This window comes from Bombus vancouverensis, chromosome 5 (assembly GCF_051014615.1).
Source record: "Bombus vancouverensis nearcticus chromosome 5, iyBomVanc1_principal, whole genome shotgun sequence".
In the NCBI taxonomy this organism is placed as follows: domain Eukaryota; kingdom Metazoa; phylum Arthropoda; class Insecta; order Hymenoptera; family Apidae; genus Bombus; species Bombus vancouverensis.
In genome coordinates, this window is record NC_134915.1 from 3430262 (window position 1) to 3457524 (window position 27263).

The window sequence follows — 27263 nt, forward strand, 5'->3', positions numbered from 1 at the left end:
AGTACGATGATCGGGCGAAACGTAAATATTATGGGCATAGCCCGTAGTAGATGATCGGACCATACGTAAATATTACGGGCATAGCCCGTGTTACGATGATCGGGCCAAATATAATATAGAATATAATATATAGGGTGGTTGGTAACTGGTGGTACAAGCGGTAAGGGGGTGATTCTACGCGAAAAAAGAAGTCGAAAATATAGAATAAAAATTTTTCGTTTGAAGCTTCGTTTTCGAGAAAATCGACTTTGAATTTTCGCTGTAGATCGTTGTCTCGATGGAAAAATTAAAAAAAAAATTAAAAAAAATGTATATTCTATATTTTCGACTTTTTTTCCGCGTAGAATCACCCCCTTTCCGCTTGTACCACCAGTTACCAATCACCCTGTATAATAGCTTGTTTACGTTTTCGGCCCAAAATTCTCGAACGTAAATCGTAGGTTAAGGGGTTAACATATCCAGCCAGGATAAGTAGTTTCTCGAAAATATCGAAAAAATAACACGGGAAGCGTGTTTGAGTCTGTGATTATTCACAACACTGTACATAGGTAGATATTATCGTTAAGATTTATTTATTACGTATGTGTCTTTGGTTATGAGTAAGTTTATGTCTATCTTTTTAGTTGTTTACGTGCAGGCTGCAAGGCTATTGTTCTATTGTATCTTGTAGCATAAATAATTCTATTCTATTCTATTCTAATTGAATTAATTTTCATAAAAAGGTGGGTTTAATAAATAGCAATATTTCTGAGACAATATGGCAAGTTTTAGCAAATATGGCACATTTTTGAAGATTTATAGCTTTCATGCTACTCGATGGCTAAAAGAAAGACTTTAATATGAAGTAGATGAAGTACACACGTAATATACGAAGTATAACACACGGAGACAAGTATCGTACCTTAATAGCCACATTGTTCTTCAACAGATAAAACAATGCATTCGCAATTTTATAAATTTTGTCAGTGCATTAGTTTCGGTATGTGCTATAAAGAAAATAATAGAAAATTCACTTTTTATTCCTTTCGCGTTACTCAATGGCTAAAAAGAAGATTTTAATATGCATATGAATCACGTAATGCACGAAAAGTAACGAACAGAAGCAAATACACATTGTACGTTAACACCCTGTTCTTTCATAATCACATTTTCCTGCAAGAGTTACATCAATGCACTCGTAAGTCATCAGATTGAATTCTGTTTGAGAAACAGAATTTGTTGTAGAGCTTCTGCTTAATTTTATGAGTTGTAGTATGGAGATGTTCTAAGGTAAAAAACGATATTACACGAGATGCTTCACCTTGCATCACCGACAATCGGCAGATGTCTCACAAAAAGCAAAGTTGCGTTCGTTTTTTCTGTTTGTTGACAAAGTGGAGAAAATATATTTACAACTGAATCCATCCACTTTTTACCTTGCGCTCGTTAAAAAGGCATGACAATTGAATGAAATGTGTACACGTTATATTGTACATTAACATACACAGTTTACGTAACGAGCAAACTTGACACGACTCGTCGAGAAAGAGTTGAATTATACTTCCTTACGCTCGTTTCATGATGTAATGACAATATGGCTTCGAGGAAGACTGCTATCCGCGTTATGTGTGCCCCACAGCTATTACTTAACCTCAAGTTTAGCTTAATCTGGAGTTTACGAACTAACTTCATCGGATTAATATACCGATCATGTAGCACGATAATGATCAAATATTGCGAACAGGTAATTAGTTATCTGAAGATATTAGGCTTATCTTTAAGAAATGTATATAATAAACGAATAAAACGTTAACTTTTGAATAGTAACAATGGAACTGAAGAAGATTAAAAAAATATATATGTAAATTCTATAGAATCCAAACTACGCGCCAATCGACATTTTCTACCTTTCCTTTGTTTTACCGGCAGTAATTTGCTGAATGGAATGGTATGGCTGAATGGAGAAGAACGGTAATTTAGGACTTAAAAAATCGATTCTCCATTTTCCAGGTAAAATTTGTAGTAGATTTGTTATTAACTGCTACTGTATTTAATTTAATTATTCCCAAAATAAACTCAATTTCCCTTAGGGATTTACATTATTAGATATATATATTTTCTATATATTATATTTTATATATTTTTTTGTTTTCTTATAATATATAATTTATTATATATATATTTTTCTAAATGTATGTATATACAGTTCAACAAAAGATAAGAAAACGATGTTTTCAGTTTGCTACAGTGCAACGAAACATATTTTCAAGTTGTATCTTCTTTTATTAAAATTACCTATGAAATCTAAATAGCCATAATTATTGAAGTATACGTTACCGATATCAATATAATGTGATTATTCATGAAACACTTATGCATCCAAGATAGATCAGTAAGAAGAGTAGGAAGTGAAATTTCATGAATACTAATTCAATTGATCGCTTATTCCAAAAATTCTTTTTTAATAATACCATTAACAATTTTTATCGAAAGAATCCTATAGAAATTAGGAAAATATAAAAGCTTCCAAAAATCATATCTCCCATCGAGAAAGGAATAATAATAATAATAATAATGAGAAGAAAATAGAAGCGGATGTAAAAGTAAAAATACATAATTCAACAGAAGGAAAAAGAATATGTTTTCTTGCTTATCTGCTCTTTTAAATCATCCTTATTGGTATTATGCACAGTAGTCCATGTAAGCGTAAACGTATCATATCCTCTTCCTTAATATAATCAAGAAACACGTTGGAAGAGAAAGATGAATAATTGCAAAGAATATCATATCTGCAAGATCACAAATATTTTGCGGGTGCAGCATAATGTACAACGCGTGTGCATTTGAGAATTGCAATATTTTCCTCGTATTGTTTTACGTAAGCGATGATCGAGGTAAAGCGATCGAGAAATAATTAGTTTGCGAAATACTTCAAGTAAATATCATCGTTTAAAGAGATTTGAATTACGAGATATTTTCTGCTTGCAGCTGTATCTGATCTTATCTGTCCTTTTAAATCTTCTCGAAAATCTCTAGGTCGCAGGTATATCTTATTCTTTTCATTAATTTTATGCTGCATTACACGAGATTAAAGAGAGACGTAATCTGACATACTTGAAAATAAACGTTTCCACGTAAAAAGAAAAATATTCCTGTTATCAATGCTTTCTTCTCCATCTGTTTCCATGAAAGAAGCATTTATTTCGTGCAATACGCGTTTCTCTGTCTACGATAGAAAGCTGCAGAACACCAAATGAAAAAGACGTTGAATAACAAATCTCAGTTTACGCGAGAGAGCATGTAATCAAGCTTGCACGCACGTATGGAATTATAATCCGAAATGTATTAGAAACCGACATTCATTCGAAAGTTGCTAGACGTTGGAATTACTCGTTTTGAATTTTCACTGCATACATTAGATTGGCTGGCAACTGATTTACGAGGGTCTCGTCAGGCTGGCGTATATCGAAAATTAAATTTTCCACGCCCCGGTATCTTGCAAAGAATTTTCTGGCGCCGTTATCTTCATCGAGGAGGAAAATCGCGCTATTATCTGCTTCGATATACATAGGGTTCGTCAGCTACTTTTATTCTCACCACTTTCCCACGAGCAATAAATTTATAAACAAGATAGAAGCTTCACGGCAGACCGAGCAATTTTTCTAATGTTCCGTGTGCTTTTTGCGTAATGGAAAAAAGACATGAATATTTTTTTAACTGTCAGCTACGTATAATTTTCTTTGCGTTATATGAAAACGATTAGTGAGATAAATTCAATGACGTACAATGTATTACAATGGGATTATTAAAACACAAAATATATAAAATACAAAATAATAGGAAAATTACATGAACTCTTTGCAACGTCAATAACATTATTATAAGATATGACTACTTTTACTGTTTGGAAAATTCTATAGTTTTGGGCTCTGAATTCGCTAAAAACTTGAGGAAATTTTTCGTTTTTATATTTTAATGATACTATCCTGTAGTTTATTATACATTATAATACATTGTAATATATTATTTATTTATATTATATAACATTGATATATATATATCTCCTTATAATTATTATGTCGAAGGAATTACAGCGATCAATTTAAAAACGCTTAAATATCATTTACAACTTAAAATATCTAATCAGAACATCGTATCTTTATCTTTTCTATTTTTCTCACAAATCTGCCATTTATGAATAAACGCAAAGAACTAACAGCTTAACTATTTATGAGATGTACAGCATAAAAAATGCTGGCGGAAGTTGGTGCAATTTCCTGAGATGGTTTTCTTGTTTCAAGATTCCAGGAAAAGTTCATTTCCGCGTAAAAATCAGATACGTCTCGAGCTGCAATCTGCTTCACAGTCGTACGCGTTACGAGTTGTGCTTTCCGAACTCCAGCCACGAGAAAAGTTTGCATGAATGACTATTTACGTCCAATATAACACGTACGAAAATATACACAGTAACGATAAAACTTTATTACACTCTTTTGAAGTGGATGCAGTGTGTTAAAGCAAGAAAAACAAATGTCACTTTTATCTGAAAATGTTACATTCTCTTTCCCTTCTGAAAACAAACTTCGCTACTATTGCAAACGTTCAAACAAAAAGAAACGAAGTTCAGCAAGCAAGTTGTAAAGTAAACCAAAGGCTGGGAAAAAATTTTCGTGGTGAACTTTCACATACCTGCACACATGTACATGGTACATTTATATGAAATGTAAAAACAAATATTCGTACAAGCCTGAACTCTTTCCACGATTTTAAAATTTAAGAAGAACGAAACGTTCGAAAACGTTAAATATAATATAACTAAATAAAATAAATATAAATAATATAACGAAAAATTATTACATATAATAATTCTTTTAACAATTATTATTTTATTTTATTTATTTCTTGTTGGAGAAACCAAGCCTATGCCTCTATGAGTTACTCTTTAAAAAGTGACTGCAACTAACCAAACAAAAATAAAAAAGGCAGAATATCGCTGTCCACCCACGTTTAAATAAAATGGTTGTCGTGTCTCTCTCCCACTCATACCACAATCCATGCATGAATCAACATTTACAATACATATAATTGAATTTTTGCAGCCACATACACACACATACTGCTCACAGTAATCCAGCGTTATACCTTAAATTAAATATATAAAAAAAAATACTTTACACTTCTGATTTCAGAGATTCAGTAAATTTCAGAGAAATTGGAAACGCAGCTTTTTTTGAGAGAATGAAATATAAAGTCGCAGCTGCTACGTGTTTGCTTGAACATCCTGGCTCCTAACCCATAGCTTGTGCTCACGTTTAATTCTCTCGAAACAAGTTAATCTTTGATCATTCCTTAAAACAGAATGTCGAGAATTATGATAGACAGAATGTTAATCTAACCATAGTTCTCTGACGACGCGCTCTATAATATGTAGTGTTATGTAATACGAAAACTACCGTGCATCATATCTCATCTCAGACCGCAACAAATTTGCTGCTGTTAGATCATAATTTAATGGTAATTCCACCAGCGTAAAAGATCTCAGACTAGAACGCTTTAATTAAACATTACGATTGTTAACATTTTCAAAACAGACTAGTCTTGCCGAAAAATTATGACGCTATAATTATTATTTCGACTAATTATAACTAATTATTTCAATCTATAATTTCCACTGAGTCGTTAATAACCTACTATAGCGATTGACGTAATTGTGAACAGTCGGCTAAAAAATATATTCCTCTTGCTGATGCTGAGATTGACGCATGGAAAAAATATTTTTATTGTACGCGTATAATATTCGTATTTGCGTATTGTATGAATCTACTGCTTATATTAACAGTGATATACGTATATCGATGTATTCGTCAACTTTCTCGTATAATTCGAGAATCATGTGCATCCTGTGCACTTTCTCCGAAATGGAAAGTACCGAGCCACTCTTCGCCACGGTGCAACAATTATTTTGCATTGAATTACGAGTTCAAGATACCGATCCATCGCTTACGCAAGTTTATTACGCTTCTGCATTTGTTTAGTCTTCATTATATCGACTGCTTACTGCACTGGATATTAATGTCGTCAGTAAACAAGAGATTTTAATGCAAACTCGGGTTTCTGAAATAATTTGAAAAATAGAGTCTCTGTGGAAAATTTCTACCTACGAAACGTTACGCAAACCGCCACATTTTGCATATTTGATACGCTTTTTCATATCGCGTAGATTTTGCACAATTTTGCAACTTCAAATTTCCCACAAATGCATAAAAATCCGTCTTGTCATAAGCAATAATTACGAGAAAAAAAAACTGCCTACGTACTCGATACATTTTCACGTAAGAAAACAAGCAAACTTGTGGACAAAAGTTCGAAACGAATGAATTTGGACTTTAAACTGAAATATTTTTTCCGAAAGATAAGAGCACGTTTGAAACATCATTTCAAACGATACGAATATAACGACATAATGAACGAAAGAATAATCAAGCAGTCAAAGAAAATCGAATATCGATATGTATTTGAAATAATGTATTCAGAGCAGGAAATTCCATTTGTTTCTATCGAACATCGATATTTTTATCTTCCGTAGAGTTTAATGTTCGCTCGTTGATTCCAGTAAAATTAGATGAGAGCATAAAAGCAATCAAACAAAAGAGACGACTATGCGACGAGAATTTAACAAATGTTAAAATTTCGATTGAAAGAACACGGAAAGCACGAAACGTAAGAGCAACGCGAAGAAAACAAAGAGACGTTGAAACGTCTATGAAAGAACTAACAACGTGAATATTATACTACGAACTGGAGAAGTCACGGCGAAGAAGAAGACGTTGCAACACGGTCATTTGCTCGTGAATGTTCGCTAGACTTCGCTGTTTCCTCTTATCAAAATAAGTTTAAGAAAAGTCTTTGTCTAAGGTTCTCGACGTTTTCGCGATCGATAACACGACAACAGCTTAATATCCTCTTGAAAAGAAAATGTTTCGTTGTTATGCATCCTTATTTTCCTGCTTGTTATCGAAAGAATATTCTGTTACTAAGAAACAATATCGTTGTTATTGTGTATACCCAGCGATGTACTTTTTGATGCATCGATCGATGTAACTCGTTGCTTCTCCAAAAATATTCATTAAACTATCGATCTTAGGTAAATCATCGATTCAAAGGATGTTTTAACGTCGTATGCAGTGGCTCACGAAACTATTCGAACGTTCCTAGAAACATTTTATGTTCGTTTTATACAATTTCTACAACATATTATACATATTGTAGAATTCTGAAATTTCATTAGCTCCAGAACGAGATACGACTATCGAGATTACGTTGGTAAAATCTGAATGAACCTGAAAATGCATATAAAAATTGCGACATATTTATTGGAAGCATACACTTCGCAAAGATCACCAACGTGTTTCAACAGCCCATTATTCAGCGACCAAGTTTTCAGGACAGAAAAAAATAAAAAAAAATACATAAAAAAGCTCCGCTCCCCAGAGGCTTAAACTCAAAAACTGTATCATACAACGAAAAATGTAAAGCACCGACACATAATACAGCATGGCTACGTCGTACCGCCGCATATCCGTACCTTTGCCTAACATACCATTACAAAAATTCACCGTTTATTGTGAACAGTGTACCTAAAACTGTATTCTTGGACTCAATAAACTTTAAATCTCAAAAAAAAAAAAAAAAAAAAAAAACAGCCCATTATTCTTTGTATTAATAAGCCACCATATGTAGAGAGACCATCTGACGATAATTGTTGCTAATGAATATATATTTAAGAACTGTATAAATGAACTTGAATACTATTCAAATTGTATACCAATAAACAATATCAATAAGTCTATATATATTCACAATAAATGTCTTGTAACTTCAGTATGCATTTTCTGTTCGCTTTCAAACGTTCCAATTATAATCAAGATAATCGCGTCTCGTTACAGTAATCACGAAATTTTTAAAAAGTTTCATACAACGCATCCGATATGTTGGTAAAATAGCTTCGCGAGGCGCCGTATATTCGACGGAATTGTAGGACATAATCTCACGCTGTTTCTTTAACTACAAGAGCAAACATCTATTAGGTTAAAAGCGTTCAACCGTTTCTTGATGTTCGGCAAGCGAAACAATTCTAATCGATGCTCGATACGAACGAGTAGTTGTGGCATGTTGGCGCGCAGCTGCTTCGTTTGATACGAGGACATTTTCACGAAATCGTTAACAACGGTCAAGGATCTGTCGTTCGTCACTTTGTCCCGATATTAGCAGACAATTGGAAGCAGAGTACAATGCCGGCAAATATAGAATATCGATATTATGTAGGTAGTTGAGTGGGTGGAAACAATGAGGAAGATACAAACCAGTGAGCACAGCGCCGACGAGCATGAAGAGAAAGCCGAATGCCGGAAGAGCAATCTGGCAGTTCGCAGCTATTACAACCCCAGCTACCATGAGACCACCCTCGATCTTCTCCACCCTCAAGCGTGATATAGGGGTTGGACATTTTAATTTCGCCCCAAGTCCGCCACTCAGCGCACCCTCCTCAGCCGCCATGGTGCTGGGCCTGGAATAATAGATAAACAACAATGCTTTTAGTCAATTGCACCCGCATCACAGGACGATACTGATTCTCAATGAGTTGATAATAATGTTAACGAGCGACAATGGGAACGACGCGCTTTGTCTGCGACGACGATCCGAGTGTTGTCGGATAAAAGAAACACCGCGTTTGACGATCATTTGAAATTTAACAGGTTCTCTGACATTTCTACATTTATTTGTTTCGTCTGAAGGAAAATATACTCGGTGGTGATTAATTAATGATTCTTAGACAATTGGGTGTATTCTATGTTCAATTATCGCCATGGAATCGTATTAGCGTACAAATTGTATTCTATTATTATTTTATTATTTTTATTACTATCTTATTCTATAATATTATTATATTATTTTATTATTGTTACATATGGTCAGATTAAAACATTCAGAGTCATATGTCTTGGAAATATTCTGGAAATTGGAAAGTATCAGTAAAATGAAGTAAAAATTAAATGCAAATTTAATACCGTAGGTATTTATATCATAATTGTAAAATATGCATTTCTTTGGCGAATTAAAATTTCTAGAAAAGCACGAAACATGTGAGAGGAGCTGCTTGATTATTGTTATTGATCGTAAAAAAACGCGCATGTTACAAATTCATTTCGATGTCCTGAGAAAATATGCGGAATTCTACAAAAAAAAAAAAATAGAAATATTACAAAGCTATTGAAAGCGCGATTTATAACAAAAAAAAAATTCGCGGAAAAAAAATTGGGCTCAGCCGGGATTTGAACCCGGGACCTCTCGCACCCAAAGCGAGAATCATACCCCTAGACCACTGAGCCGCTCTGTTTGTTCTTTGCTATACTTTCACCACAAGTTGAAGCTCGTACTAAAAAATTCTACTATTTTCCAAATTATTCTTTCCACGTGTTACCTACCTACGTCAAAACGATCCAATTATAACAAAAACATTTATACGTAAATATAAACGTACGTATAAAAGAAGAAAAACATCATCTCAACATAATTTTGATCGTTTCTTCCAACTTTACTTCTAAAAACATTACGAGGATGATTCTTATGTTTAGAGAGAATGTTGTATGCAAAAAATATATTTTTGCAAAAAAGTTGCGAAAAAGTACACGGGCTCAGCCGGGATTCGAACCCGGGACCTCTCGCACCCAAAGCGTGAATCATACCCCTAGACCACTGAGCCCCTTGGCGGAACAGATTTCGGGATACAAAATTCTGACTGAGAAGAATTTTACTTTATAAAATCTCTTTCCCTTGTTAATTCGTTGTCAAAATTAAACAATATCATATCCTAAATAATAAAGACGAGACATTTCAAAAACTGTACTTTGTTAGACTCTTTTACACTGCTATTATTCCAATAAGAATTCCAATAAGAAGAGTTTGCTACTTTTAACGAATATAAGTAATACGTACTTTCTATAAAATAGGAAATTACAGGGGAACGATTAATTGTTTGAAAGGAAAATTTTCTTCTAGTAAGAAGACTTCTTTCCTTGAACATATATAAAATATTTTTAAGGCTTCTTAAAAGCATAAAATTGTAGCTTAAAATTCAATTTGACGCTTCATTTATTTAGAAACGATGCATCACAATGGCATTGAAACATCAATTTCTTTATCTGTCATTAGATTAACTTATACGCCACAGTATACTACATATTCTATATTAGAAGAATTAATCGTGGAAATATTTTTCTAATTTATCACACCTATTAACTATAGAAGAAGAAGACTTCTTTCCTTGAACATATACAAAATATTTTTAAGGCTTCTTAAAAGCATAAAATTCAAGCTTAAAATTCAATTTGACGCTTCATTTATTTAGAAACGATGCATCACAATGGCATTGAAACATCAATTTCTTTATCTGTCATTAGATTAACTTATACGCCACAGTATACTACATATTCTATATTAGAAGAATTAATCGTGGAAATATTTTTCTAATTTATCACACCTATTAACTATAGAAGTTAATTTCGATAAGACGTATCTATAATTAGAAATATTTCGCAGCAATTTTCTAAGTTTAGCAACTAATTAACACGATGTCCATCATCTGCTATCTATAATATCTTATTTCCAGGTACTTTGAGTAATGAACATTTCATATAGATGAAAGTGTACGGATCGATAATATTAGAATATCAACGATCATTAATTTCTCGATGCTCTAACAATTGACATTAAGTAGTTTGCATACTGCAGTTCTATTATATTCTCTTACAATTAGAAGAATTGTATGCCACTAAAGAGCATCCTTCCTAATTTTCTTCTTCAAATTATTTATTATTACGTACTATTATTATTATTTTATTATTTAATATTTTACTATTTTTAGTAATTGTACTATTTTATTATTTAATATTATGTACAAATTAAAAGAACACAATGTCGATAACTAACGATAGCCGTAAGAGGAAACAAATTCTGATTTTCGTAACTTTATCTCTCTTTCACCGTACGCATTCGTCTTACGCCCCGTTATAAGTTTATCGACTTTTGTAACTGTCAGACTGTTGAGAGAGTTGCGCGCTTGGTAGATGGAAAGAGGCGATCAATCAGGTAGAAAGATTTCCAGTTAATTATCGCAGAAATACGCGAAGAGCAGCGTGTGTTCGTGACATCGAGGTAACAATGACAAATCTTGTAAAGTAGTTGAACGTTCATTGGACAGGAGCGCAGTGTTTACGAGGTCGAATAATTGAATCGGCCTGGCATGCAGTGCAACGTCTGTTAATTCCATGGAGAAGCCAGAGCAGGCGATTAAAACGCATCTCCGTGAAGGAAAGATAATTGGCACAGATGCCCTTTGCAGGCCATCGGGTCGTTAAACGACGCGTTCTATCGTTCTTCTTAATTCGGACAGTCGATTCATCGCGAAACCGCGAATGTTTATTATGCATATTCAAAAGAAATTTAAAATTTCTTATAGCAAAACTGCACAGATTACACCTTGTACGTTGCATATGATAAAATTCCAAGAAAATTTACATACGGCGAATTTTTAAATTCGATATATTATTAATTAATTTTACACAGTTTATAGTGGAGTCTCGCTTATTCGAGTCCCGTTTAACCGAAGTTCCGTGTTACCCGAGGTGATTTGAATTTTACCATAATTTTATTCTTTTCCCGAATTTTAACGCGAGGAGTAGGACAGATAGTGGAGATATTGTGAAATCAGCTAATCAAACTTCCAACCGATTAAGCAATGTGTTAAACCTAAGTACGTGTACGATGTTACATTATCAACATTTTGCTATGATTTTATTATACGATTTATAAACGTTAATTGACCTTTCATTATCCGAATTTGCGCATCACGTCGGATAATCGCGGCTTTCGTATTTTTATATTACTGTATTTATTATTATTATTATTGCATTTATTATTATTATTATTACTGTAACATTATATTACTATATTTTCATTGGGTTTTCGGATTAGACGTATTTTTGTCGCTCTGTCGAACATTTTAGTAAACTTTCATTTCAATAATCTCGAACATTCTAAAAGATGTTAATGATTATAACATTAATTACGTCATTGTTTTTATATAATAGTATATTCGTAGATGGACATATCTGCTCTAAAGTTTCAAGGTACCTCTGATTTTTATTAATGTTTTGGTACTTGGTGCAGATTATAAATTATGAATTATATGAAACTGTTACTAAACTGTTAATATGTCACGCTCTACTTGCTTCCTTATCATATAAAATATGAATTATAGCTACAACATGATTCGTCTATAATTTTTTCCAATTAAGAACAAATATAATAATTGACCGAGGAAATATCATAACATGCGATACCATGTTTATAAAATATCCCAAGTATAGTGCTTGATATAATATTTAGTGGATGAAATGCCGGATAGATACCATTTAATCAGGTCTATAAAAATACCAATTTGCATAAACATTTGCAGTAGATTCGTCATCGTAGAGATCTACATCGTAGAGATCTAGTCCTAACCCATAAAATAATACACTTGAAAAGGCCTTCGGATTTTTAATTAATTCGTTTCAATTAACCGGTTCCAAGAATATTTTGATAAATTTCTTCGGACAGATGTGACGTAAGACTGTACCCAAAATGGAATTTCGTCGAGGCGAAACTATTCTCAGTTGATGTTTAGTGATGAAACATGAAAACATTATGACTATGAGTTGGAAATCTATTTCGTAATTTACGATAGGAATATTTGCCGTCTAATTATAACGGAGATTTCTATTATTAAAATACATTTAACGTGAAATATCCTCGACACGTAGTAAATTCTGTAGCTCATGGATTAATTTAATCGGTGAACCACGGGTTAAGGTATTTCGTGTTTAAGGAATTTGAGCGTTGCACAACTTTGATATTCAAATGTAAATATTCAAATGAAGATATTCAAATGTAGTTTCGTCGTTCAGATGCACTATCAAACTCTCTGGTATAAATAGTCCAAGTTAAGCGACGTGACAAAGATTAATAGATTACGATACAATTTCCGTGTTTTGTTACCCAAAATCTAGGAAAACATTCTTTTGCACCTATACGTACAATATTATGTACTGTTAATAACACGGAAAATATGTTCTTTACTCCTCCCACATTTCCATAACATTGCATAACATAACACAGATATCCACCAGAGTATTAAATCTATTTCTAATTAACAATCTAATGTAATAAACTAATCCCAATTAATTCTAATAATGAGATTATTAAACGAATCTTATAAAAATTCACTGAATTATTAAAATTATTGCAAACTACCATATTCAACGAATATTACGTGCAAAAATATAAATTATAGAACTAAATTGTGAAATTCTTTAGCGCTTTATCCCCAAAAAAATGTCCATCTTTTTCATTCGTTCTAGGTAGAATTTCGTGGTAAAAGAGGTCAGACATAAAGGATAGCCCTGATCTGTAGAAGCATGGACGAACGTACCAAGTTTTACATACTAAAGCTTGCGGCAGTCGTGTTTTACAAGGAAGCCGAAGCTCGCCGTGAAAAACGGCGGGAGGAGCGCAAAGAATGGCGGGTGTCGCGGAAAAAATTCATCTTTCGCCAAGTTTTGCACAGCGTGCTCAAGCGAACCGGTTCTACGACGATCAACAATGTGGCATTCGCTACGAAGAGCTTGAAAAGAGCAGGGGCGTTGGTTTTGCGCGACGGAGTTAAGCTCTCGAGCTTTGAGCTCCCGTCGCCCAATTAACGTCGACCAACGTACCCGCTCTTCATTAAGCAAGCCGACCTCTTGCGTCGCATAATGAAAAGGGTACCTCGTTAAATCCATGTCGATGCACGAAAGAAAATAGAAAAAACGAGCGAACGGAAGAAAAGACCGGGGAGGAAAAAATGAAAATTCTCGTCGATACGCTTGTACACTTAAGGGTAAGTAAATACCATAGTTCTTTGCTGGACAACAATTGTGTGGCTTGCGTGGAAATATTTCTCCCGTTTGTATAATCCTACTCTTCCTTTCTCCATCTAGAAACCACGCGGGAATCCTCCATCGTTTTTTCCGTGTAGAAAAATCCACTTACAAAGGATTTCGTAATTTTATGGTAAAACGTGACACGGTGAAAAATATTCAGAATCTGAAATGTATGCTGGGAGATAGGAAAAAATAGCAGGGTTTGAAGATAATGGCAAATAGTTTGTACGGTAGAAGTTAAAGTACTAAATAATTAGATAGTTAGTTTTTATTTATATATTATAGTACCAATTAATCACAGTAGTAACAACTACTGTACAAGCTAATCACGACACGAGCTGTTCGAATAATTGATCGATTTTATTTTCATACGAGAGAGAGAGAGAGAGAGATGTTTTAATTGTCTTACGAATATTCGTTTTATAGACAGTTTTGAACACGAATGTAACACGAATTCTGGTTTACCAAACATTGATTATACTAATTGCAAGGAATTATGCTTAAATTTTCCATTAATCGATATGTCGATAATCAATCGTTTCGTTGATCTGTTATTTAATAATCGATAAATAATACGATTTATTGTGTATGTATTTCTTCAGTTTACGATCTATAAAGAATTTCATGTTTACATTTGCACGAGAAATGCTAGTTAGGAGAAAAGAAATACAAATGGAAGTGAACATAAATGCATATGTCTGTCCTAAATAAACATAGCAAAATATTTATGTGGCAGTAGACAAGACAAATTCGTATGATTTTATGGATCGCTGCTCTTTACTTTACTGCACGCACATGTTAAGATCGAATATTAAAAATTGTGAAGAAGCGAAATTTGTCTCGTGAGTCCGCACCACCACACAACATGTTCTGACATTGTGGAAATACCATTACGCGTTGTGGACGTTTCCCTTTACATCCATAACGTGATGTGACATTGTGAAACTTTCAACGTATTTCTCTTCAGTTAACGCGCGATCGAGCTAAGGCTTGGTACTTTCTACGTGTTAATCTGCTAACATCGAGGTGAATCGAACAGACTCGAAAGTAGACGACAACGCATCGATAAAAGCTGCAAGCAATATGATCGATATATATATATATTTTTTTTTAATTTTATTGATATTTTATTGATACTAGGTTGTACGAAAATTGTCATTCTTTTACAGACACGTCTTTTCCTAACCTAACCTAATCTGTCGAACATTTTTGATCTTTATTTTGATAGAACAAAATGGATCGTACGTAATTCGATAAAATAATATAAAACGGAAAATATTGTGCATCCATTATTTCCTTATAAAACGAAAGAAACTTTTCGGACGACCTAATATAATGTAGAATAAAATAATGTAGATCTAATTAAATGCAATAGAAAAGCTCATTTATCATTACAGCAGCTGTTACCATAATATTTAGAATCACATTGCTTGCAGGTTCTTTGCAAAGTTTGCAAATTTTGCAGTTTTTATCGATGCATATGTATATACTTTTACAATTTTGTTTTATGAGCAAATCATATTGTATATTATTTTGATCACTGACAAATATAAATATATATATATTTAATATTATTTATATAAATATAAATATATGTATTCGTCAGTGGTCAAAATAATATACAATATGGTTTGTTCATAAAACAAAATTGTAAAAGTACAAAAATATTATTCAAGTTTTTAGCGAATAAATTATCAAAATTCTACGATGAATATCGACAACGGACCAGTAATTACGTTCTTATCTAACGTTAATATCTTATGCAAAATAACGTTTACCGATGTCATTTTCGAAATGCACACACGCAAAGCATATTTCCCGAGAGATTTATCTGAATTTTATCGGAATTTAAAAAATTAGAACCATTAAGCAAATTCAATTTTCGCAAAACTTCGGAGAAAAATTAACGAGCGAAATATATATTTTAAAAGAATACATTTAGAAGGAATTTCTGTGATCCTGCCAATTATTACATCGCTTGTGAAAATTTATTGTAAATGCCATTTATCATCCATTCAGATTCTCTTCTTTTTATTGATATTTCATTAAAACTTGCCTTTTGTTTTACACAGATGAAATAACAAATACTTTATATACTACGGTATAAAAAAGCATACCCATTTTCTGGACCATTTTGTATATAATGTTTATTAACAAAATATATATTTTAAAAGAATACATTTAGAAGGAATTTCTGCGATCCTGCCAATTATTACATCGCTTGTGAAAATTTATTGTAAATGCCACTGATCATCCATTCAGATTCTCTTCTTTTTACTGATATTTCATTAAAATTTGCCTTTTGTTTTACACAGATGATATAACAAATACTTTATATACTACGGTATAAAAAACATACCCATTTTCTGGACCATTTTATATACAATGTTTATTAAATTACATAATTATGCATTCAGTTATTCCAAATTAACAAGATATCAAAAATATACTAATTAAATATTCTTTACAAGAAGGTGGTTTCTTCAAATAATATTTCAATAATGATAACAGTGTCAAAATTGTACTCTTTGTTTAAAATTGATTACTTATTTTCGAACATATGCTTCTTAAATTTATTGTTATTATTAATTACTTGTTCCTTCATTACTTGTACATTTTACAACTACTCTTTGGTAAAAATATAATTATACACAGAATACAATTGAATAGAAATTATTGTATATGAAATATACAAAGCAACAAATATGAACTAGAGCAGACTACAGATTCGAAAGATTTCAATTCTTATGAAATTCTCAGAAGAAAGAGGAGAAACGGAACGAATAAATTTTAATAGATTAATTAAATCAAACGAATCGCATTGTTTCCCACGTTATTAAGCAAAGCATAAAACAGGTATCCATTGTTAATGTTTCCCTTACCAGTATTTATGTTTCATGATCCAGAAAGATTAACAACAGATGTTGAAACATTCGAAAGTGCACGGAAATAAATCACTTTCACGTAAAAATACCAAACTAATCTCTACAAATGTACACGTTTCTTCCCAAGGCAGCGCGTTAATCGCCATTCTTGTAGCAAACTCAGATGGATATGCGATCTTGAGAAAACCTCATTAATCAAATTGTGCTATAAGCATTTCATAAAAACTTGTGCTCAATACACAATATACGTACGTGTTATAATATCTGTTTTTTTATCTTCTTCGATAACAAGGAGATCCTCGAACCAAAACTCACGAAACGTTCGCGAGCTACGAAAACTACCGACTACAATACAAAATTAATTGATTGGCTTAAAAGATATTTTAACTAAAGGCGAGGAAAAATATATGTAACAAGATATTCTTATACGTTCGTTTCTTTCGTCTTTCATACGACAAATTATCGATATTTTTTTCTAGAGAAAAAGAGAATGCATCGGCTGGTTTATGGAAAAATTTGCAGCTACATTTAAAAATATAGAACTATCCTTAAAACCTTCGAAAACTATTTTTACTATTTCCCAAGTGCACACGCATGATATGTCACGCACTGTTCCAAACCATTTACATTTTTCCTAATGAAATTAAGGATCTTGGTGTAAAAGCTGAGCAACAGCAGGTTTTAAAAATGGTGCGAAAAATTGAATAAGACTGAATTAAATACGACTCGTTTAAGCAATTAATATTTTGGCCTTAGAAAGGCATTAGTACGGCAAATGATACAAGAAATGATACTCTTACATTTTTGAAAAATACGCCTATCTCCTCCGCTGTTTTAAAATGTCGGGTATTTGAAATGTAATATTTTTTCACATCTTTATTTTTGCCCCACTTTCTTTCGTGCTCCACAAACAGTTCCTTAGATAAACCACTGGTCGTCTCTCGTTGGCACATGTTTACTTCCCGATGACCGATACGATTACTGTTCGTCCGAAAACATTTCGAATCGACAGGAAGAAAGACACGCAATTAACAGAACAGTTTACCAAACATTCGAAGCACGTTGGCTGACAGATTAACATTAGCGCCACCATTGCGATATTTTAGAACAAAAGCTGGTCAAGTCCTGGACATGGTCGGTTCTTCTTTCCAAAGATCATATTGGGTAAGTCGAAAAATTGTTATGAACGTATTAAACTTGTCTGATTTTTGCATAGATCGCTCGGCAATGTATAAAACTACACAAAGCTTGAACAAGTACGATTTTCTTAAAAAGTGGACTTGCCCGACCCTTCTACTTCAATTCTTCTCTAACTTGTAATACTTCAGAGCTGTGATACTCTGACGCACTTTAAATCTACGAGTCATAACACAGACAATGATAAATCGTATTACTGTCGCAAATAATAAATTTATATAAGGAAAATACGTAGATATTAATATATCGTTTATATTCGATCGATTGATATATTGTTCTATCAATATGATATGATACCGATATATTTCTATAATTGAAATTACATTTCTCACTCGTTAGAAGTATCTTGCATCATCGTTCAATTACGTCAGCTCTCAAAGATTAGCAATCGGTCTAAATATTTTATTCGCGCGGGATAACAGAGGAGAATTTGAAACGTAGAAACATTCACATAACCACGAACGATCGTGAGAATTTCGGATACGTTACGTAATACTGCGATACAGCTGAGAGATCATCAATGGAGGCACACGATTTTCTCCGCGTTAGCGACGCTTTCGTTTCCAAAGGAATCTCGCACGAGTGAAAGAAAGGTAGAAACAAAAGTTTGAATCGTCGCGCGTACCAATGAACGAGGATCTGCGTTAGATAAATTGCGATCGGCGTGACCTCATTCTAAAGATCTCGATGAGATAACCCGTGTATCCTCGACTCTTGGCTTGCTCTTTGCCCCATTTACCGGGTGTGTAGGTCATCAGGGACGAAGAGGAACGACGAAGATAACAATTGATGCAACAAGAACGAGTACCACTTATTCTCGGTGTCGCCGCTATAAATAAGATTCGACAGTGATGACTTAATTTGTCGAAATTATGGTCGTGCTTAGCCGAATCGCCGCTGTTTCTACGCGAAATATTATAAATACACGAAGCGGATGAAGGGATATAAAACACTTTAGATACGCTACAGAAACGTACTTAACGAATGGATCTTCGTAAACCAGATTATCTGATACTTCAGTGAAAAGGCAAGTATCCATTGAATGCTGAGTTTAAATGCGTTAGGAATAATTTTGTAAGGTCAAGGTTCACCATAAGGCAAATTATTGAATGCTAAAGTAGCGACGAATGCTTCTCGACAACCACTTTTCGAGAAGTTTGCATATTTATACCACTGACATATATAAAATGTAATAGAATTTTTGTTGTATATAAAATGTAAAATTATAAAAAATAATTGTTAGTCATTGTTAGTTGTAACTGACATCTGTTCGGGGTCTTATATAATTGTTTTTAACACGTTGGTCGCCGCGTCACCCATATCTATGTGACGGGTGTACTTCCGTGGGGGTCCCGTCACCCAAGTATGGATGACGCTCTTCTTGTTCCAGTTAATTAAATATAGGATATTATATATAGGATATACAACACAAAAATATTAAAAATATATTATACCATACTTTTTATTAATTTATATTCTAGATAAAATATTACATTATGCTGTAATTGTCGCACGGTAATTGTCAAAACATTCGAAACACACTAGGGGTGATTTTGGGAACTTCCAACAATAGTTGTAGACTTCGTCATCGTCTGTTCACTGATCATTTTGAGGATAAAAAAATCACTGATGTACGTCTCACAAGTATGCTTATCTGCGTATCGGTACTTTTGCCTAAAACATCACTACAAAAATTCACCGTTTATTGTGAATACCAAAATGTATTTAAAAATTGTATCTTGGGTTTAACAAACATCTTAAAAAAAAAAACAAGTATGCTTATCGACTAAATGAAAGATCTGAGATCCCTCGGAATAGTCTACCTGGAAAACTTATCGCTTTCTCCATTTCAGAACTAAATAATCTTTTCTTTACAATGAATCGAAGGCGATAAACAATGAATTCCTGCTGGTCGCTCTATTTACGTCCTACGTACCGACGGTCGAATTGGACCCCGCAGGAAACTTAACCGAATCACGCTGGACGACCAATGTGTTAATAATATGACTGACGATAATAATGTTTTGTGAACTTCTATTGGCTCGGTAAACGTTCTGCGACCTGTGAGACAGCGCCCGGCTATCACGCAGCGGAGTCGTGAAGCCTGTGACATGACGCACGCCGAAAAGAGAAAGACATTGCTTGGAAGAGAAGGTCGTGTCTTGTAGCTATATCGTGGCAGCGATTATAAACAAAACACGATCGAAGCGAAGAAGGTCGCTCGTGCGAATATCCGCAAATTGTCTACTGTTTGTATTTTTGGTTGCTTTTGGCTCGACCCTCTAACGCTCATGTCGCGAGTGATTCATACTTTAGAATCTTTCTTTAAAGTCAAACATCTAAACCTTACTCGTGAAACGCTCTTTAAAATAATGAAAATGCATCAAAATCCATCCAGTTTCTCACGAAGCTGGAGAAACTTAAAAGAAGGTTCTGAAGATTAATTCGAACAGACGCCAGAATAATGTATAAATAGATATATATGTAGATAGATTAAATAAAGAAAGCGAATTTTAAATGAACTTGAATATCCACGCGCGAGTTACTCTATAGTTATGTTTAAATTACGTCAAGCAAACTAGTTATACTATTTAAAGTCGAACTGAGATAGAAATAATATTAAACTTTTGATCACAATGTAACACAATTGTTTGACTACGTAGATAAAGTATAACTAAGATTAAAAGAAAAAGAGGTAGTTATATAATTAAAGAAGAATATAACAATCGATTCTACTAGGCTGTCCCAAAAGTTTCTTTCGTTTTATAAAGAAATAATAGATGCACAACATTTTATTGAATTTTACTTTTATTGCACATTATTATTTTATTGAATTATGTATGATACATTTTGTAGTAATGGAACAAAATGAATGGATCATACAATATAAAACAAAAAGAAAAAATACACATTTTACTGAATTACACATTGTTATTTTATTAACTTATGTATGATCCATTTTGTAGTAATGGAACAAAATCAATGGATAATACATAATTCAATAAAATAGTAATATGCAATAAGAATACAATTCAATAAAATAATAATATGCAATAGGAATACAATTCAATAAAATGTTATGCATTTTTTGTTTTATATTATTTTATTGGATTACATATGATCCATTTTGTAGTAATGGAACAAAATGAATGGATCATACAGTATAAAACAAAAAGAAAAAATGCACATTTTACTGAATTTTATTTTTATTACACATTATTATTTTATTAACTTATGTATGATCCATTTTGTAGTAAAGGAACAAAATCAATGGATAATACATAATTCAATAAAATAATAATATGCAATAAGAATACAATTCAATAAAATAAAATAAAAAGCAATAGGAATACAATTCAATAAAATGTTATGCATTTTTTGTTTTATATTATTTTATTGGATTACATATGATCCATTTTGTAGTAATAGAACAAAATGATCATACATAATTCAATAAAATAATAATGTGCACTAAAAAAATAAGTTCAATAAAATGTTGTGCATTTTTTGTTTTATATTATTTTATTGGATTACATATGATCCATTTTGTAGTAATAGAACAAAATGAATGGATCATACATAATTCAATAAAATAATAATGTGCTCCAAAAAAATAAATTCAATAAAATGTAGTGCATTTTTTGTTTTATATTATTTTATTGGATTACATATGATCCATTTTGTAGTAATAGAACAAAATGAATGGATCATGCATAATTCAATAAAATAATAATGTGCTCCAAAAAAATTAATTCAATAAAATGTAGTGCATTTTTTGTTTTATATTATTTTATTGAATTACATATGATCAAATTCTGTTCTATTACTACAAAATAGATCATACATAATTCAATAAAATAATATAAATAAAAAAATGTTGTGCATCTATTATTTCCTTATAAAACGAAAGAAACTTTTGGGACGACCCAATAAGAAAAATATAAAATAAATAAAATCGTAATCGTAATAATACGTAAATCTTTCTATAATGATTATTTGTATATGTAAACGTAATATCAACCTTACTATCTGTTTTACATTCTACCGATCTATCCAAAATATCTATCTGGTGTCTCCATACGAATTTCAATGTCGAGGAAATATACTATACATTATACATTATGCGAACATTGTAAATTTATGGCACGCGTGTTACAATGCCATTTTCAGTGTTTGAGCTGCTTTAAATCATACGAATCGTAGGTGTAATTTCCTTGTTATTCTATTCGACTTCTGAACGGAAGGAAAAAGAATATAACGTTATACGTTGATCGCGTACAAATCACGTCGTTAATAACATAACTAAGCAAACTTCCACCTGATATGATTACGTAATGGACAAGACACTATCGTAGATAACATATGCAAAGATAATATACAACAAGAAAACGTACATTACTGCAACGTTTCGAAATTTCTGTTGATAATCATCTTTGACGTGTAATTATATTTTAAATAACTTCGTATCATGCTATTTGTATCTCTCGGAAATCATTTGATTATAATAATATCATTAGACAAATATATACATTGGTGACCACATAAATGGGGAAGGTCCATGCTCAATTAAAAAAGTCCTGCAAAAATTAAAAAATGCTTTTTATCGTGTAACGTCACATGCCAATGAGAACACTGTGACGTAGAAGTTAAGAGCAATCTCCATTTGTAAATAATTATTAATAATGTTAAAAGTTGATACCACCGGTAAGTCCAACATCGCCTCTGTATAAAACAATGTGAATTTTTCTATAATTTTATAACAATTCTTACTCGTGACAGTAGAAAATATACTTCTATAATAAAAATAAAAAGAACATCTCGAAGAGAGTACATTTTCTGGTTTCGTACAAGTCATCAGGGACAAATAGGAATGGAACTTACGGTGCTTCCAAATTTAAATGAATGGCACATTCAGTTTTCTCTACGACTAAACGGTGACTTTTTCTGATGAACTTTGTCTACATTAGCGCAAAATTTTAGTAGAAAATTTTGTGATGCGGTTCATGATTATCGTACTCTTAAGGGCATCATAATAATCAGACGAAATAATCAGAAATTGTGGAAATAATTTTAAATCAGAGAAGTTTCTTTCTCCGTTAAAAAATTTTACTTTTGGCACTTACAGTGCTGTCTACAAAGAGTCTTCGTTATTCAGCTTATGCAATTTAGCAAGTTGATTATTACTATAAGTAAAAGTTTAAAAGTCAGTCTGTAATTATAACGTTTATATCACAAAGTACAAACAAAGTATATTTAAATCTATTAAATATATTATATGCGATCGAACAGCAGGTAGAAAAGAAAAGAAATTAGATTTTTCACAACGCAGTTAATTGAATTTAAAAGTAAGTGCATCATGCACACACATACTTGTATATACCCTGGCTACTATACCATGTCTCTGAACTTATTTCCTTGAAGGTTAATAAGGATAATAATACGGCTTATTTTCTTGACAAAGAAAAACTGCGTCTTACATTGAACTCGTGATTCATAAAAATTGCCTTAAGCAATCACATTTCCTATTAACCGAATGATGGTGTTTCTCATAACGTAACTATTTTCTTGACAACGTTGACACGTGTTTTACCAGAGAATAGATCAAAAGAGATCGAGCGCTTTGTCCACGAAAAGAACGAAACGCTGAACTGACACGTGACGGTTCAAGAGACGGCTAATGTAACTTTCTAGCTCGATTCTTTGTCTTTGAATGAAACGCGAAGTTTCGTCAGCGAGCTCTTTCATATATAATAGAAAATTACAAGCGAATGGTGATCATCTATTCGCAAAACTATATAATGACTTCATTGTATGAAATAACAATAAAGTAAAACATTAATTTATATTTAATTGTCCAACAATTTACTGCAATTCACATCCATATTATGACAATCTATTCTCCAATATCAAAACACAACAACCTTTCTCTATTTACAAGCAACGCGAGTTTGTATGCAGAACAGACCCATTTAAACGTTATACGATACACGAAATCGAAAATGCCACTGTGTTTTGTAGCATTTCGAACAGTTCATTTATAACTTTCACCTCTTCTTTCTCGTCGTGGCTCTTCATAAACTGTGTTACATATAACAAAATCTAATTTCCTATTCTTCGAAAAATGGTGAAGAAAAATTACAAACGAAAATTGTCTTCTTTCGAAGTTTCCAAGAAATGAGATTTTCTCTTAAAACTGTGTTTGTGCCTCTGCAAGAATATAAACTCGATGTAAATAAAATGTCGTTACCTTATCATTCGGTGTTTAATGGATTTTTCTTTATTTTTTATTACTTTGACCCAGGTAACAACCATAAAGTTTCGTTGCTATGTACGCAACGTTGCGTGTAAATATTTCCTAAAAACATGATTGCATGCGAATGTGTAGCCTTCGACTTGTATGGCGTTATAATGGATTAAAGCGTTCGATCACTCTCATGGTTTTATAACGAGATCGTTTTCCAAACTTGGAGGACGACCCTCCAAATTTTTAAGACTCGTGCTTCGTTACAAAGGCTGCGGGACAATTTGTTCCGACCTCCCGACGCTTCCAGGACTATTAATCGCGTCTCTCGCCTCAAAAAACTGGTTCACTTGTGACTTCCACAAAGCTTCTTAACTTTGGTGGGGTTGAAACGACGAGCAGGAAAGTATCGCGCCCTCGAACAGGCAGATGACTTTAATGACTTCGTGAAAGGGAGTTATCACCGGCGCGACAACCCTCGTTACGTTTTCTTACGCAAAAGGGCGGAAAACTAATTAACTTGAGTGCAGCTTCTTCGCAAGACTTGTAGCCGGCTAAGAAAATTCGTTGAACTTAGCAGAACAGGGTTACTCGGAGGTCTTCGAACAACGAGCGGAATAATTTCCTCAGTGTTCGTAAACTTCTCGAACGGTTCGAATTAAAGCAACGAATAGCGGAAAGTTCCAGCTATTATCGTTGCCGGCAACTTCGGATGAAATTTATCCCAATTTCTTTCCTTCCTCTCATTTCGCGATACCGTAAAGCAGCGAACAGGATATTTCAATGTTCGAGTTTCGTTCTCGTGTGCATGACACGGGGGAAATTCGATATTTCGAAACGATAAAATCGATAAGATATATTTTAAGAAGATACAGCGTCGCTAGAATCGGAAACGTTTCTTGATAAAGCTGCAGCGAAGCCTCGCTAACGCAATTAAGCGAGAAAATGAAGTTTCTTAAGCTGTGCTGCAATAGGAGAATCTGCATTAACCAAGTTTGATTGAAGTATGATTGAGATTGTTGTACAGAGTTTGAATTTCCATGACATTACTTGCGACATTTTAAATGCGATTTTTAGACAAAATTCTACGTTCTGGCTGGCTAGAAGCTCTCTTCCAGGTTTCCTTTGAAAATACTGTGGAAAAATGTACAAATCTTCCAATTTGTTGTTTGTAAATCATTTTTATATATTTATCATATTTACGTTCTCATAACATCAATTTGCTAGAAATTATTAAAGCGAAAAGCTTAACCGAGTTCAAAGCGGAATATTCAAGATTCATCCTTGGAATATTCAATCATTAACCGTACAAAATAATTAATTCTCATCTACTTGCTTTTATGAGTCACATTATCTCTGTCGTACTCAATTTTTGGTTAATTAAAATTCCAAGTATAATCGCCTGAAGCGAAATTATCACTTTCATATTAAAAAGGGCAACGTGAAATTTCCCAAGACCTTCGCAAAACATAATATAGGAAAAATGTTACACTTTAAACAGCAAAGTTAATAAATACAAAAATAGAGCATAAATTTTACAGTTTCATTTACCACCATAGAGACATTTCACCGACGAACCCAATAAAGCAATGAAACGATAAAACGCCGAAAAGATAAACAAAGAAACAAGAAAACTACGACGCCGGTAGATCGACGCGACTGAATCAGTGTATTATAAAATTATTCCGTTTCCGAGGTAGAACCGCATCCGCTGGCGGGTTGTTAGGCAGCCGATTACAAAATTCCCGATTCATCGAACGTATTCATCTCTCGGTCACGCGAGTGGCCGCGAAACAAAGGCAACGACAGGTCGAAAGAATACGCGCGCACTAAAACGAATCTAACAATAAGTAAAATGACCTTGCACAAAGAGTCGGCAGCGTGGCAGGTCGACGACCGGTTAGTACGGCTCGCAAGATGCAATAAGGAACGCCTTTCTACAGCCTTGACTGCAACCTCCATTACGTTGCTGCCAGCTTCGTCGTCACGTGTAGACGTGCGTCGAATGACGTATCACTGTCGCCGTCCGATATCGTCCACGCACGTATCGGTGCAACAGCCGTTATTGCGTGGGTTAGATATTTTTATAATCAAGCAGCAAGCGTCGGCGATTTATCGGAGCGTCGTGAAGCGGACCGATACGCTCGAATACACTTAGCCTCTGCTAATTTCCATGGAGCAGTGTGCACGCTCGCACGTTTGCCGCGTGCTTTAGCCCCCGATTGATAAACACCTGCGGCCCCAACTGATTTACATCGACTTTTTCGCCTGTACCTTGCGTTGCGTGTCTCGCAACGACTTTTTTTGAGATAGTCGCTGCCGCGCAGCGATAGCATCGTACGATAGCCAACGGGTGTTTAGTGATAGTTGAAGCAGTCGACGACCGTTCATAATCAAGTAAAACGCAACAACGCGTAATGTTTTGGAATTAGCAGGCAATTAGCTTTTTTCCTTCGCTTAAACGCGCCGCGCTTTATTTTATTGCCAGCGAACCGTTAGTCGGGCACTCGAACGTCACGCTCACGACCTGTCGCTACATGGTGCGACCGGTACGTACAGATGTTGGACTTTCTCTATCCTGGAAACACGCATTCACCGATTACTTATCCTCTCCACCCTCTGGATATCGAGAAAATGCCAAGTGAGGACATTGCAGTGTCCGTCCCCAGCAACTCGTCTAACTTCAACTCCTTTTCTCCATCATCGGTCTGCGATAGAACTTACTTTACTTTACTCGACAAGTTATTTTTTTTTTAATATTATTATTTAATTCGTACTTTACAATTTGTCCAGCTGGACATTTGGTAAATTTTTCTAACTTAATTGTTAAATAATATGTGGATGGCTACCCCCAGCGGAATACCATCTTCGAGTTTGACTATTTTATTTCATTAGTGAGGTCAGTGGGGTGTTTTCTTCTTAGTCTTCTTTTTATGAGAG

General features: G+C 33.5%; 1 protein-coding gene and 2 non-coding genes across 7 annotated transcripts in view; all 3 read right to left on the reverse strand.

The window, feature by feature from the left end:
- The window catches only part of LOC117159861 (uncharacterized), a 213852-nt gene that overhangs the window by 129814 nt on the left and 56775 nt on the right, over positions 1 to 27263 (reverse strand). For 4 of the 5 annotated variants that reach the window (XM_033340035.2, XM_033340034.2, XM_033340037.2 and 1 more), the window contains exon 2: positions 8343 to 8545. In XM_033340035.2, the coding sequence (XP_033195926.1) occupies positions 8343 to 8545 (203 nt within the window). Of the gene's footprint in view, positions 1 to 8342; positions 8546 to 17685; positions 17862 to 27263 lie in introns of those variants that run through there. The other variant, XM_076618337.1, reaches the window with a different exon arrangement.
- On the reverse strand, positions 9297 to 9368 carry TRNAP-UGG (transfer RNA proline (anticodon UGG)). Its single transcript has one exon. It is a non-coding gene; the product is annotated as a tRNA-Pro (tRNA).
- On the reverse strand, positions 9671 to 9742 carry TRNAP-UGG (transfer RNA proline (anticodon UGG)). The gene has a single exon. It is a non-coding gene; the product is annotated as a tRNA-Pro (tRNA).